General features: G+C 42.7%; 1 protein-coding gene and 1 long non-coding RNA gene across 7 annotated transcripts in view; both read left to right on the top strand.

The window, feature by feature from the left end:
* Nucleotides 1–5: 5 nt before the first annotated feature.
* Nucleotides 6–9,271, top strand: LOC136104237 (uncharacterized). Of its 6 annotated transcripts, none has more exons than XR_011740341.1 (5): nucleotides 6–762; nucleotides 1,186–1,317; nucleotides 1,906–1,972; nucleotides 3,124–3,211; nucleotides 3,691–4,882. It is a non-coding gene; the product is annotated as an uncharacterized lncRNA (long non-coding RNA). The 6 variants fall into 6 exon arrangements; XR_011740343.1 differs by lacking the exon at nucleotides 3,691–4,882 and adding an exon at nucleotides 8,763–9,271 and having other exon boundaries at nucleotides 12–762; nucleotides 3,174–3,211; XR_010651743.2 differs by having other exon boundaries at nucleotides 36–762; nucleotides 3,174–3,211.
* Nucleotides 9,272–11,097: 1,826 nt separating this feature from the next.
* Nucleotides 11,098–16,141, top strand: part of ABLIM1 (actin binding LIM protein 1) — a 196,473-nt gene continuing 191,429 nt past the window's right edge. The window contains exon 1 of the mRNA XM_065843401.2: nucleotides 11,098–11,241. Within this exon, the coding sequence (XP_065699473.1) occupies nucleotides 11,229–11,241 (13 nt within the window). The 5' untranslated portion in view covers nucleotides 11,098–11,228. The remainder of the gene's footprint in view (nucleotides 11,242–16,141) is intronic.

Genomic DNA, 16,141 nt, shown 5'->3' with positions numbered 1-16,141 from the left:
ACCCGCCGCCCCGCGGGGAGGTCCTGGCCCAGCCCGCCCTAATCTGCCCGGCGCCGGCTGGCCCGGGGCCCGGGTCCTGGGAAGCCTGGAGTGCCGTCCTCCCACCCGGGCGGTGACGCCGCTCGCCGTGCCCCCGGCATTACCGATCGCACCGGGCCGCTTGTGCCGAGCCTGCCCAGCACAGGGACCCTGTGCCGGATCCCCAGTGTGGGGCGCAGCCCGGGCTGCCCCAAGCCACCCCCTGGCTCTGCGGGCAACTCCCGGGAAGGGGCGCCCAGCGCTGCGGGGTCAGGCTCCGACCGGGGGCTGTGTGTCTGCACAGGCCGCTCTGCTCCGTGCGGGCTGGACAGCTCGGCCTCCCCGCGCTCCGGGCATGGGCAGGTGGGGAGCGGGCCCGGCGGGGGTGCCCGAAGGCCTGTCTGGCTGCTTGCTGGGACACTTGGGATATGTCACCGTCTGCAGGGACTACGAGGTCCTCAGGGACTCGTTGACATACCTGCCTTTCCACAGAGCAGCGAGAAGGGCAATGAACTCAGAAAGTCAGTGACATGTTGCTGCTGGCCTGGTCTGGCTGTGTCCCTGGGGCTCGCAGGGAACCACAGCGTGACAGGGCTTGTGGCTGTGCCTGTAACCTGTTTCACTGCTGGTTCTTCCCCCAGAACTTTGAAAGGAAACTAAGGGGGGCTTACTTCACCTCCAAGCCATGTACCTAAGAGAAAATATCATCCCTGCCAATTTTGCCATGCTGCAGGGAAAGCAGAGGTGAGGGGCTGAGCAGAGGTTGAGGATGTGGCTCGTGAGCACTGTGATGTTTTAGAACAGCTGCCATTCATGGGATAGTGTTCGAGTGCTGCGCAAATGGATGTTGGGGAGCAGGACTGATTTGGCACTGGGGGAGCAGAGTGAAATGTTGAGGATGTGACAGAGCAGTATGGGGAGGGGAAGAGAATCTGTTGTACTTAATGGAGAAAAACTTTGTAATCAATTTTTTGAGATGAATGAACATTTGTGAGCAAGGAGAGACACACGAATCAAAAGACGGGACAAAGGGACAAAGCTACTGTTTAACTGCTGTGTTTTAAATTGCGTCATCTAGGAAGTCTGAGTATGACTGTTGATCCTATGATGAAGTCTTACTAATGATTCTGCTGTACTGATTGTTGTTACTACCCCTGTGCTTTGCAGGCTTGAAGAGCCACAGTCTGTATGGAAGTAAATGCCAGTTGTATGTGGACACCTTTGCTGAAGCTGTTAAGGAGCAGAGCTAGCTATTTCCTTCTCAAAATCCAGACATATCAAATAACATAAATTTATAAGGTAATTGTGGTTTTGTATTTGTTTTGGGGTTTTGTCTTTTGTTTTTTATTTTTTAATCTGCTTGTTGTGGGTTCTTGAAGTTATATTCTATAGATGTTCTTAGGAAATGTAAATTTGCTATGTGGGTGGTCATATGATGAAACAGATGTACCATCTCTGCACTTATGTAATTATTAACTGGATGGATGCTTCATTTGGAAGGTGCCTATCTTCTATGATTTAACTTTAAAAGTTCTGTTAGGTTTTTTAAGTGTTCTAGGAGGTAAACTCTTCTTCAGGTGAATTTAAGTTTTGTCTACTATAGTTTTGCAATGCATCAGGAGTATTATTAATATTGATGTATATTTTTATATGTAAATACTCGTATGTATTTTTATGCTGTAAGTACAGTTCAGGAGCTACATTCAGCCTGCTTATATGGTTCATATTGAAGGTTTGTATTGATTTCAGAAAAAACACCACAAACAAGTTGTACATTTGAATGCAAACATGTTGTCAGCAATGGGCTGAGTAGCGGCACAGCTTTTCTGCTATCAATGTGAGGGTGTTTACCATGTTAATGGGCACCTTCCTGTTCTCTCACCATAGATACCGTTTTGGAGCCTGCATCATTTCTGAAGAAAATGTGGATTTAAGGCATGCGTGTTTGATTAAGGTATCCAAGAGAACATGGTAATTTAAAATGCTCTTTGCAATCCATTTGTTTTTGCAAAAATGCCTTTTGGGTGTGCCTGGGCCTCTTCATCTCTGTGCAGTGGAATGCATAAAGAAACAGTAAGATATCATGAAGATATAAAAGGAGACAGTTTTATAACAGTGAGAATATTCCTAAGCATGCTTCACAATTTATGAAATCATAAGTTGCCTCTTCACAGATGGTGAGGTAAAGCTTTTCTAGTACTTAAGGGCCTCTTATTATTCTAAGAGCGCCTGATGTATATAAAAGCACTTTTTAAATACGGAACATTTCATTGTGATTTGAATTCATCTTTTGGTTGTAAAAGTGACTTCTAATTAGGACTTCTCGATATGAAATGCCTTGCAGTAAAGGAAACAAAGAAAATATCACAATTATGTTATTATCCCTAAGCTTATTAAACAAATTGAGTCTCTGCAAGTGATTCCACATTTACTTACTAATATATTGATCTTGATTTTGTAGCCATACTGCAGAATCCAGTTGGTGGTGCTTATGCATGTTGAAAGTTCTAGATTTTCTTTTAATACTCTTTTAAGGTAATCTCAAGTATATGAACGTATTTCTCACAGCTAGGAATATTAGATAAATACCGGCAGCCCATTAATACAGATCCCTGGGAACTGATGGAAAAATCATTTCACCAGTTTCAGTGCAAAAGAACTGAGCTGAGGTTACGTTCTGTGTGGGTAATTCCTGTTCTCATTGGAGGTGATGCAGCTGGAGGTGACTCAGTTATGGACAGGCTACCAATGTCATATGCAACAGTACATTTTCACCTGCCCGTGCTTGATGTTGTTTCCACTGAAATAAACACAAACATTACTCCTTATTTTAATACTCTTGAGAGCAGAGCTCTGCTGGTTTTGTTTGGGTTTTTTGGTGAGGTAGTTCTTTTTTGGGAATGGTGCATGCAGTGAATGTTTTGCTTCAATGTGAGTTAAGACACAGCTTGAAAGTGAGGCTGTTTTAATTGATAGAGCTTTTGGGAACTAACTTTTCTCTTTCTTGCAAATTAATGAAATTGTCTAGATCAAATCAATTTAGATGGAGTGAGACAGTGAGATAATGTGCCAGCCTTTCTATCTGAAAATCTCTCTGCTATTTAGATTGATGGCACCAGGCCAGTCCCTAATGGATGTATTTGTCTGCATTACAGAAAAACTTCTTGCAGTCTGGACTTTTGCTTTAGAAAAGGTGAGAATTTGGAAGGTACATTTTTGTACTCTAGAATGGAAACCTGCTGATACAGCTATGAATAACAACTATTTATATTCTGCACAGGAATTTATTGTATTTATAATAACCAGATTGCCATTTATGTTTTCAGTGACTACTTGAATGAAATAAAGAATGAAGTGTTAGTGGCTCAGCATGATCTCTGCTTTTGAGGAGGGCTAAGGAGACATGTAAAATCATCTTAATACCTTTCTGATTCTGGGCTTTATTATAGAAAGCAAGCATTCTGTGCATCAGATACCAAAGAGCACACAGTGGGAATGAAGACCAAACTATGCTTCTCCCAAATTGCATGTGCTTCTTTTCACTGCCATTTTCTGTCATGAATTTTCTGGTTTTCTGTCCTCTCAGCTGTGTGCAGTACCTCCCTCCTTGCTGATTGTCTAGTAGCACTATGTAATCAGCTCATGCAGTATTTCTTTAAATCCCATTTTCAGGTATTTCCTGGTCTGTGCATCCTGCTCCACATCTGCACATCTGTTCCTTCTGTAGAGACATTCGTCCTCTGATGGGTTACAAACCTCCGAGTCATTAATTTATTGTCTAATTGCTTACCTGTCACATCTGCAAGTGTCTTTTTATGCCATCACTCATTGCTACTGTGGAAGACACAATACTGAACTGGATGGACAAATATGCATTCCCAGCAGGATATTTCATCTGTACTTCAGATACACTGTCCACACTACCCTGCTTTAGTGTATATAATGGGTTGTATAGGAGAACAGGAGAAGGTCAGAAGTACATATTGTCAGTGAAATGAGCTATTTATTTTCCAAAGACATCATATTTCCCTCAGATGTTTCTATTCCATTGGAAGTGTTATAATCCAAGCTTTCCTCTATAAGTAAATATATTAATGTTCTTGCATACGGTATCTGCAAGCGTTAGCATATAATAAGTTATTGAAACCAGATAAAATACTCTCAAATATGATCACTGATATTTTAGCCAATTTCACTGAAGTCTGCAGGGTACCAGGACCACAACTTTACTTGTTTGTATGGTAGCGGAGGCTTGAAGCAAAGACATTAAGGGTAAACATCTGGCTTTATGCTATATTGCCACTGCAAGAGTCTGAATGTGGCATAAATAGACATAAAACTGTATTTTGCCCCAAAATCTTGGAAAAAAAAAATTGAGTGGTCCAGCTGCTATAAATTGGGTCCCTCAATTATTTGTCTGTGTATCTGCAGAAAGGGAATTCTAGCAACCGGAATCTGGATGTATTTCTGTGGATAATTTTTGTGCTTAGCCTTGACTCTTCTAAGAGATTTCAAAGTCATTTTCAGATCCGCTCTGACTGCATTATTTGTTTTCTAATACATGATAAGATTTCATCGTTACTTACATCTTTGGATTTAGGGGTATAATCTGTTAATCCCTAAAATGTCATCGCATAATCTGTTTAATCGTCAGCAAAAGCTGATCCTGGTAGTCAATATGTGTTATGCAAAATAGTTCAGGCACACTACTACTGTGCAAGTAGAGAAACTTTCAGATCTCTCTTTTTTCAGTTCTCCACAATTAAAACTAGGGTTTTGACAGTTTCCCTTCATATTTCTTTGTCCTGAGGCATAACTGAAATCTTTCATGGTGTCTGAGAATAAATTTTGGCATTGTAAAATGTCTTAATTTTGAAGCAAGTGTCTAAAATATTTATGATGCAAGGTACTCAGTAGTGGCTTCATTATTATTTTTAAATTATTGATAGCACAATTGTCTAGAAGGCCCAAATACTAATGTTCACTATCCATACAGTTACATGACAAATGTCCAGTGATGTTCTTCAGTATTTTGTTACACCAGGAAGGTGGCCAGTAACTCCTGTGAGTTCCATTCATGGCTTCTTGGTAGGAAGCTGCTCTCACTTGCAGATGACACAGATGACCTCATTTCATCTGTAAGCCACAAAACAGCAAGAGAGAATCCCCCATAGCTATTTTTAGGAAAAAAATAAACGTATGTATCCTATGTAGAATGAATCAGTATGCCAACTAGTAATGGTACCTCTGGGGTTAACTGCTGTGTGTTACTTGGCTTGTAAAAGCTTTGGTTGCTACACATGACAGCCCATCATCTTAGCAGTTCACTTGTCCCACTGGATTCTCAAATGATGTTATTTGAAGCTACAGGACTGGTTTGATTTCACTAAGACATTGACTTACCCCTGTGGCTATCATATCCCACATGACATTTGCATCTTAGCAACAGCTAAACCCAAGTGAATTTAGGAAAGGTCTTGTATTCAAAGACTGGTCCTTCTTGACAACTGACCGAACTTTTACGGAGTTCCCAAAGAGGTGAGAGTGACCATGTACATCACCATTGCATTATTTTACCTGTGGATTAGGGTAGAGGGAGCCACCTGAACATTCCAGTTAGAATTTCATGCTCGGAAGCTGTACTCTGAGCCAAACTGCATTTCCAGAAAATGTACAACTTGATCCTTTGTAATTCTTTCTGAGTCATCCGCCCTGCAGGAACAAGCGTCTGCACTTGGATGAAGCCCCTAAGGAACTGAGCTGGAGGCACTACTGACAAGCAAAGAAAATGAAGTCTGTAGCAGATCTGGTATCATCCAGAAATGTTTTTGTTGCTCGTCCCTTTTTTTTTTTTTGCCTCAGGCTGCTTTGGACTAGTTTGACATTCAGTCCTCACGCTGTGAAATGCTGAAGTAAGCAGCCCTGTGTTTGTAATACGCCTAATTTAATGGAACCTGTTCCTGATTAGATCTTGGAGTGGTGCTGTAAGGTACGGTCCTTGATTCCTGCCTGGCAGATGACCTGCTAAGAGAAGTATTTCCATCCATTTATTTTCTCTGGTTTTGTGTTCAGAAGCTGTTCTCCCCACTCTTTAGGTCTCTGGGAATTCCCAGGTGGCGTCATATCCAGCTGTTATTTGTACCTGGGGTGCATGACTGCTGCATCAGACACATGCAGTCTGCATTTTCTTCACCCTTTCTGGCAGTGACAATCAGGCAGCCAAAAGCCAATTGTTATATTTGGCGTTACGGGTACAGCATACGTCAAAATTCTGTGTTCAGGCATAGAAATCTTGTACCAGCACTATGCAGTTTCCATGAGCTGTTGCAAAACAATTCATCCCAGTGGTAGATCATAGCCCGCAGAGGGCAGCCTGCCCTCGTGTTTTACGCCAGCGATGTGCTCAGCTGGAGAATTCAGTCATCTGCTGGCATCTCTGTCTATCAGCGTGACTTGCTGTGAAGTAAACAACTGAATGTTGCTGAGAATGAACATCAGCCCTAAAATCCAACAGATTCAAAAGTGGACAAAAAAAGAAAAACAATTGCTTGACTAAATTAAACCTCCTGTTTGTTTGTTTGTTTTTTTTAACATATAGAAAGAAAAAATTGCATGAGAAAACTCAGCTGGACCTGAGATTTTAATATCTCACATGCACAACAGATAAGTTTATTGGTAAATGACAACAGGCAAGAGAAGGAAAATATCCACAATATGTGTACCTGACTGTACTGGACAAGATTAACGGGATAAAAGCATTTTTCTTCAGGAATCTTCAGGAATCTTTCAAGATTTCAAGTTTCTGTTACCATGACTGTAAGACTGTAACTTTGGCTACTTGGCCCATGATCTTTCACAAGTGTGTCCTGAGTCCTTGTGAAATAGTCACCAGAATTTCAAGCAGATTTTGTCTAAGAGGTTGTGTCTACACACAGGCACGTGCCCTAGCTGTAAAACTGGTGAGTGGCAGGTTTGGGACTAGGGGTTGCTCTCTTGACTGACTATGACAAGAAACAAGGCATTCAGTTTCTGAAGAAGAGCCAGTACTTTGTGTCTCTCATCAAATTGTGTCCACCAGCTAATTAAGTAATGATCTTGATGTGCTCTGAAGGGAGGCCTGTCCACTTCTATCCTTCTCAGCCAGAGGGCCCTGCAATGCAGTGTTCAGAGTAGAAAATAATTGTAAAGAAAAAAGCATTTGAGGAACCAAGACAGCATCAGTAGTGTTTGTTTTTCAGAAGTATGGGAAGGAACCTAAGTATCTGTTATGATCAGATGTCAAGTTACTCACTGATGCACTTTGCACATTGATTTAGATAATTAATGTCATTGGTTCCAAACTTTCTATCCCATATAAGCATGACTATTCACAGCAGAACATATACTCTTCTTAGAGTTCATCTTGCAACTACAGGTGGATTTTCACTTATGATTCCTAAAACTTTTTCCATGTATATGAGTGCAGAGAGATTTTGACTATGATATATTAATAAACTTTGCTATGTTTGGTATTTTATTCATAAACACCTTTGCTAATGTGAAGTTTGACCAAGGACATATCTGTCACGTTTTACATTGATAGGATGGTGAGTCTTGGTCAAAAGCTACTGAAAAGCAAAGTGGGAGATTCTCACCCACCTTGCTGTGCAGATCATGAGTGGGACAATGTATTGGCTGTAAGAATTCAGTAAAAATGATTAATGTATTCACATTCAAACTTACGAATCCAGCCTTCGGTGCCTTATCTGGACATTATAATTCTTCTAAGAGTTTTTTATATATATACCTAGTGACTAAGTGACAGCAAAGTATGCTGCACAGGGAATACAGTCCAATATTTAGGATACTTTTATTTAAAGATGCAGTTTCTGTTCTTTGCTCTGACATAGATTTTTCTCTGTGACTCCGGACAACATACTTCGCTCCTCAAGGGCACTTAGGCATCTGAAAATACCAATAGGGGATTTGAAAACACCTGCTGTTTGGTAAAATATATTAATCTGTTTTGGTGTCTCTAAAAAATCTCAAGGTGCTTGTTTGCATCTCTTAAAGCACAAATACCTTTAAAAGATGGCGTTAGTGGATTTTTTTTCCCACTATCTGAGTTTGAAGCCTAGTCCGTCTGTATATTCAGTAAGAAAATGTAGGAGGTAGGATCCTGCTTCCCAGTTGACTAATTCAGAAGCCTCAGGTAGCTGCCTGAAATAAAACAGTGTCAATCACTGCTCCTTAATGGACTTCTAAAGTAGTCAGGAAATGGCTCGGTCAATCAAACAGCTCAACAGCTTGCTGCTGCTCAAAAGGATCATCTCTTTTCCTTCTAATGGTTCCTCATCACCTCTTCCTGGCTGTGCAGTTCTGCAGTAGCTTTCTGTCAGCACCCGTGTTTATCTGAGCCTCTGGTTTCTTTCTCTGTTCTTCTGTATCCTTATCTGGCAGAAAGCTAACTCAGGGCAAGAAAGTGAGCAATTTTTTGCTAATGAATGAGCTGAAGTAGTTCCTTGAGGGTCAGACCAGTGGTGATGGTGCTGCAGTGAGAGGAGCAGGAGCAGGGCTGGAGTAAGAAGAGGGAGCACACAGAAAGGTACATGCCTGCCCCTTGCGGAAGCAGCAGTGAACTCTTGGGTTGGCTTGTCCATCTTACCTGACTCAACATCTGTTGTCTAAGTATCTGAGGTCTTCATCTGTAAAACAGCAATAATGATGTCTCAATTCTCTGTACCTCCCTTTTTTGCCTTCTTCAGCTCCCTTCCACGTTGGCAGCATCTGAGACAGCAACTGCAGGAGCCGGTTCGGCTGCACATGTGCAGATTGCCTGACTGGTACTTGTAGCTAATGAAGACACATCTTCCAGAAATGGTAACTGTTGAGTTCCCACTGCAGATTTTCTCCTTCATTTTAATTTATCTTATTCTAATATTTGTGCTGATTTCCACAAAACTTGTAGGGTTGTAGAACTCTTTTTGAATCATACCTTTTAATCAACTTGAATTGAAATTCTCCATATCCAAATCTGAAAATTCTTGAAGGGGACTTGATGGACAGACAGAAAAATAGAACTCTATCAGCCTCAATTCCACCAGAAACGCAGCTAAAAGCTCTTTTTAATAAATGAGTGCAGTATCTGTTCCATTTTAGCATTCTCTGACATGTCTGTTGAACTTCTCTGCCTTAGGAACTTTACACAATAAATGGAATAAAGTCTTTGTGTTCTATAGAAACCCAAGTTACAAATGTCTTTCCCTTCCTACTTCCTAGCAGTATAAAGAAAGGAAGTTCTTAATTAAAAAGCTAATTTCTGCGTGTTCCTGAGCCTTTTTTTTTTTTTTAAAGCCATCTCTTAAGTGCCACATGGGAGAACCCTTGATAGTGCTACTTAGAAACTCACTGAAGGAAGTGCATAGGAAATGACTCAATTAAAAATACAAAACGCTGTCATACTGCACTGACTGAGGAAAACCTTCACTTTTTTCGCAAGAAGGAAAACTTGAGTTGTTTGCAAGTGGAAAATTCTACTCATTTCAGAAAAGAAGATGGAAAGGAAATGTTTTTCAAGTGGGTGTCAGATCACCAAGTGAGAATAATGCCATAGGACCTGGGAAGGAGAGGAAGAACTTAAGATTTATTTCATTCCTGTTGCAGGATTCAGAAACATTTGCAATGGGCAAGAAAACAGAACAACATGAATATGATTGAACCGAAGGGTGGGAGACACTGAGGTAATCCACGGCAAATAGAGTTGAATGCGACTATAAGTCATTGCTGTGTGTGAGCACGGACACAGTATCAGAGAAACAGACATATCGATTGACTTCTTGTGCATTTATCACCTGAGGAGAAGGCACGTGTGTGCTGTCCGTTCTGCTGCCGCTTCCCTGCTTTCTTACACATGCACGCTCCCTACTCGGGGGCGATGGGGAAGGTGAGCGGCATAAAGCAGTGCCCGGGGATCCTCTGATGGAGCAGATTCACTGGCCGGGCTGCGCTTCCAATAGCAGTGGGAACACCTGTTACTAGCACCCATCTCTGCTCTGCAGACACGCAGCGATGCGATTTTTGCCACCTCTGTTACATTTGAATATTTTGGTAATTAGTTATTTTGATGGAAAATTTGTGTAGGCTTCTTGCTAGTATGAAGATGTATAGTGTATGGTAGAGCAGCGTGGAGGAGTGTGATTCAGTCTCTCCTGTCACTTAGGTTGTCTGCTGGCTCCTCACTGAACATCACAGATTGCGCTTTCTGTTTCTTAGTTCATTGTTGCTCATTCTGAAATTGATAAGTCAGCTCTAATGTTTTAATTTCACTATTCTGACGTGGCCTTCTAACCTGTTGTTCTTCACGAACTAGATCGTTGTTTTGCTTAACTCTTGCCAGCATCTAATAAATGGGTGGCATAGAGGTTTTCTTTTTAGTGTGCCTTGGGAGTACTTGGCTTTATTAGATGGGAGGCTCAGCTACTGTGGGGAGGGGTGTCTGCTAGACACTGATCGTCTTCTTTGGTGCTTTGCAGTTGGTTGCTTTTATTAAGGTGCTCAGAGGAAGCTGAGTCCTCTTTTCTGTATGTTAATGCCAAAATTTACAGGCAACATTGCTATAATTTTTATGTTTATATACTATTCACATACAGAAATGCAGGTGTATACTTGCTCTGCTCTGCTGCTGTTCCGTGGGTGAATTTCAAGTTGTGCCACAGACTTCAGTGTCACATCATAAACGAGCTGCATTGCTGTCGAGCAGCACTGGCAGAGATTTCAGAAGAATACCCGCCTACCCGAGCACTTTAAGGAGCACAAGGTCTGGCGGTGCTTTTTCCAGCCGTGCTTTTGCTGCCGGTGCGGCTCTCCCCCCCGCGCATCCCCGCCCGGACCGCACCCCCGCCGAGCGACATTTCCCGGTTGCCGAACCAGCAGCGACCATCGCCGTGTTCCGCGCCCCCGCCGCACCCGCCGCGCAGTCACGCCTCAGGGGAGCCGCCGCGGCCCCGCACCCACGGACACCGGCACCCACGCACTCCCGCCCCGCACGGAGGCCCCCGGCGCCGCCCCGCAGCGCGGCGGGCAGGGAGGGAGCGCGGCGGCGGCGCGGACCCGCCCGGCCCGGCCCAGCCCAGCGCCGCCGCCCCCCGCATCGGCCGCCGCGGAGGGCGCAGGGCGGCGCGGTCCCTGCGCTGTCACCGCCGCCGCTCCGCGGCTCCTCGCCCGGCTGAGCCATGTCTGCCAGAGGTGGGTCTGTGCCGCCCCGGGCTCCGCGTCCCTGCGAGCGGCTGGGGCGCGGCCGGAGGAGCCGCGCTTGACCTTGGGCGCCTGATCGTGCTGCAATGCTTTGCTCGCTGCGCTTGGGCGGAGGTTGCGCGGGCGATTTCGGAGCAGGGGGAGGCGAGGAGGTTCCCCCCCACACACCGGCCGTGTCCTCCCCGGTGCCATTGTGCAGCTCGGCCGTGGCAGGGGCTGCGGAGCGGGCTGGGCGCCGCAGAGCATCCTCCGGGCAGGGCACCCCCGCACCTGCCGGGCGAGGCGTGGAGACCCGCTGCGCCTCTTCCCAGCGCCCGGGGCGACGGGGGCCGGCGGTGGGGGTGCGGCGGTTTGCTGCGTTTTAGATGGTGATGGGAGCGTGTGTATGCAGAGAAAGGAATATGGTGGTGTGGGGAGGTTTAGGGTCAGGACTCGGTGGTTATTACTACTTAGGAAATATTAACTGGTTGGTGCTGCTGTGTCTGCTGAGCGCTGCTGAGGCATCTGGTTTGTTCTGTCGTTTGTAAAGCAAGAGATCCCTTCAGGGTGTGGTGCTAAATCCAATCGGCAGATTATACCTCTGGTGGTGGACATTTGCATCCGGCTTGAAATTAACATTTTGAAGTTTTACTCCGAATTTGCATTTGTTTTAATAATGGCCTAAACTTGAATAGCTTTTGTCCTTTGCATGCATTTTTGTGTAGGCTCTGACTGTGCATTTGGTAATTTTGGGCTGGAGATGAACAGATCAACCCTCGTTGACTGCAGATCCTGCCTCTTCCCAAACTTCTGCTTCCGATTCGAGAAACTGATGCAGGTGTGGCCCAAGACTGGTGCTTTCATTTTGTGATGTTTTTTATTTTCTTTTTATTAGAGTTAGTAGCAATTAAAGAGCTGGAGGCATAAAGTTAAGCATTTTCTGAACGTTGTCATAACAAAGCAGAAATACTTGTAAGCATCTGTTTTTTTTTCCCCTGAAGGAAGAGAGAAAATTACCTGCACAATAATGACAAGTCAAAACACCTCTGAGTTATCTCCAAATTGAAAAAATACTTTGTCAAAATTATGTATTACAAATTAACAAACTCCTGAATATAGGGATACATTTTTTTTTTTATGCCTTTGTTTTTCTGCATCTATTACATGGTGCTCAGCACGGACTAGCTCTTTCATTTGCTTGGATTCCTATTGCCCCCCAGATGAGCTTCACGCACATGGAAGGCATTGGGCAACTGCTGAAAGGTTATCAGCATTTTGTGGTTAGGACCATATTCCTAAAGCATCACACCCATTTCAGATATGAATAATAAATGGTGTTAGAGCAGCATCCTTCTTCACGGCACAGTATTATCCTTGCTTTAGGAAGAAATGGACCATATCGGTCTCCAAAGAATCAATTGCTGGAAGAACAGTATTAGCCTCAGTGCTGTGCTAAGGCTGCATTAGTACTTGTGGGGAAAACCCAGCAAAGCTTTATAACATGTTGTCTTCAAAGGGGTACCCGGATTTGAGGAAGCGACAGAGAAACTTTGCCATTTCAGCTCTGCAGATGACTCCCCACTACAGTACTGTACAGAATGGGAATCCAGGGAACGTTTCCACTGGCCATATTCCCTTTTCCTCCCCCCCACCATCCCTCGTTCCTATTCATCTGCACAAACACATGATGTTTGATGCCTGCTAGATTCTGCTGGAGAGCTGCCTGGGGAAGAAGGGTGAATTCTTTCTCAGCCTCTCCCCTGCCATCTAGTTTTTTCAGAGTAATTAATTGTTGAGAGAGAGAGAAGAGAGAGAGAGTCTGTAGGACTTCAGGGAGGTACTGAATAAGATTCATAAAAGAGATTAAGATATTAATTTCTATCAATATCTGCTTTAAGAAATGTACCTACTTGGAAAATAAGCATGTCTGTGCAAGTAAATAGTGTTATTCAGTATTGACCAAAGGCTATTCGTGTATAAAGCAGTGTAGACCATTGTTACTAATAACCATTTTAAACATTACTGCTGTTAAAAATCTTACATATGAACTTACTTTTACACACTTATGTGGTATGATGGGTCTTAATGAGGTTACTCACGAGAACGTAACTCAAATAAGCAGTGAGTCAGTATGGGATTAGGGCTTTGTTCAAATGTCAGATAGGAGCCCTTTGCTTCATGAAGGCAGATTACCTCATGCATATGCAGTCTTATTAAAACCACTGTTTCATTGGGGTTTGCATGCTCAGCGAATATTGATTGTTAATATTTTATGTTGTGTTAGCCATCCGGAAGGTGATCGTTATTATTCTGAATGCATCAGGCACTTGGAGCTGTCTGCTTGTTGATTACATACCAAACATAACAAGAATAGCAAATGAGTTAAACATTCACCTGTGCCATTTTTATTATTAAACTGCAGAAGATATACAAGGGGTAGTAGAAAACCCACAATATTATCAGTGTTCAATCTGTGCAGCTCTCTATTCATCTCTTTTGCTCCAGGAGGCAGCATGGTCTAGTGAACTGACTGCGAGAGATGACAGAAGAAACTCCTGAAATCCAACAGTACCTCTGTACTTTTGGAATGTTCCTTTTAGGTTCCTGTTGTTATTTAACCAAAACTACCCATATAGTCAATGACAATATGACAGATTGTAAGTCAATACATAAAGTATAAATGGTAACACAAATTCATATTATTTTGCTTCAAGTGGAACTCTGAATGAGGAGGTTTACGCTTCTCTATTTGGAAAATACAAAAAAAATGGTAGCTAACTTTTTCATAGGGGCTGCTGTGAGGTCTAATGGCTCACCTGTGCTTTAAGATGAATTTTCTGAAATGCTGCTTTGTTTTCTTCCACCCTTCACAGCGAGGTTGTTGCCGTCCCTCATGCCTGTCACTCACCCCTTGCTGTTCCAGAAGTGTAAGGTCTCTAACGTTCTTCCACCGCTTCCCTCATAGTACAGCTCTAGCAGATGTTTTGACCACATGCCAGATGCAAGAGCGTCGACGAGTATTCCCAGAAGCTTGAAGAAATAATAATTTTGGAAATCTTGTGACTTGATTGAACTGGGAGCCGAAACGAACTTTGAAAATCCCTTTTCACTTCCCTGTCAAGCTGGAGCCCTTCCCAGGGCTCTCAGGCCGGGCTCCGCAGCCCGTTGGGATCCGTGCAGAGCTGCCGTTGACGTCAGTCGGGCTTTTCAGTTTTGCAGATTGCAAAAAGCTTCATATTCTGCTTTCAGCTGCTGTTAAGTAGTTGCTGTTAGGACTCAAACATGACTGAATTTGGGTGTTGGAGGAAGCCTTATAAGATTGTTGCTTACCTAAGGGCTTGTTTGCAAAGAGCTGTAAATCCCCTGGATGAAAGACATTTTTCTAAAGCCAAGTATAACTGTGACCTACTTGTGCATACTATCTCGAACTGCTTAAAAACTGTCAAAACTACTTGTTATCATGAAGGTCTAAGTTAATGGAAAAATGGCTATTTTTAACTATTACAATCTTCAGTTATGCTAGAGCAAACAGGCCCAAATGGTAGTGTTTGCTATGGCCCAGTATGAAGATCTTTGCTAAATTTCTAAATGTTGAAAGGATTAGTGTGAGCTGTATTTAGTCTGGTAGGCAACTTATTCAGGAAAAAGAAGGCATGTGAAATAGGAGGTTTATCAATAGTGGTGTCTTTTTAGGCTTTTTTTTTGTGCCATAACAAAAATCACTGCATTTTGACAGAAGCCAGTGTTAAGGAAATATTGTTGCTGTCTAATATTAGCAAGCTGTACTGTGTCACTCTGTTGCTGCAAGTGTGGGTGTTATAGGAAAGGTAATTACATTTTTAAGCCTACTCAGTAGTGAAAGTAGTAGAATTGTTTAGCTGAAGAATTTATTTTATAATACAATCTTTGTCTTTTCCTATTTGGTTTTCTGACAAATGTAGATCAAACCCTTCTCATTCCAGACAAATAAATCACCTTAACACTGCTGTGAGGGAGGTTTTCTCCTCATTTTACATGTGAGACAAGAAGTGAAATGATTATTCCAAATATGTGTAAAGACTTATGGTTTTTTCTCTAGTTACTTCTTTTAGGGCTTGAACCTCAATTTAGTGGCTTAAGTAGCTCAGAGCACCTGGATTGTCACTGCAAGTTGTACTTGTCTGTACATGAGAATCAGTAGCTGCAGCCAAATCTTTAGGCCTGGTAGAGCTTTTTGTTTTGATGAGGAAGAAGAAAATGTTACTGAAATGCACAATTTAATCAGTAGTATCTCTTTTAAGCTGCTCCTTTTTAAGTTTTGTCTCTTGTCCCATCTTTTTTCCCCCTCAACAAAGCTTCGTCTGTGCTGTTTAACTTTTGTGATTAATGAAAATTAGTCCTGAATGCATGGAAAAAGTTGCATAGACTAATGGCAACAACAAGAGGAAACTGGGACAATGAGGTAGAATCTATTTTAGATGCATGGCTTTGAAAGGAATTGCACAGAAGGAAAATAAGCATCAGCTTATGGACGGAAAAGCCAGCAAAATTGCTTTTAGTGAAGAACACCAGAACCTCATGTGTTTTGCAGTCTCTGAGAACAATCTTTTTGGGATTTTTTTTTTCTTTAATAGATTTGGATTGAATATTTTGAATTATTTTTAATCTAATCTGTTAGTAAAATGAAAACCACACATGCTTAGTTCATGTGACTGGTGTAGTGTTTCTTAGGTTTGCAGTGTAAAGGCAGAAGCACACAGTGGAAAGCAGACTTCGGTCGATAAGTTCCAAGACCAGCAAGTAGCCCCTTATTTTTTTATCATATGCTGTTTAGGTACAATGGTTTTATAATTAGGTGTTGTTCTTCATTAAAACCCAAAGAAAACTCTTAAACCTTACACAGAAATAGGAGAAAAAACCTCTGCGAGAGACA

This window comes from Patagioenas fasciata, chromosome 8, assembly GCF_037038585.1.
Source record: "Patagioenas fasciata isolate bPatFas1 chromosome 8, bPatFas1.hap1, whole genome shotgun sequence".
Classification (NCBI taxonomy): Eukaryota; Metazoa; Chordata; class Aves; order Columbiformes; family Columbidae; genus Patagioenas; species Patagioenas fasciata.
The sequence above is the reverse complement of the archived record's forward strand: the minus strand, read 5'-3'. Positions and strand labels throughout refer to the sequence as shown.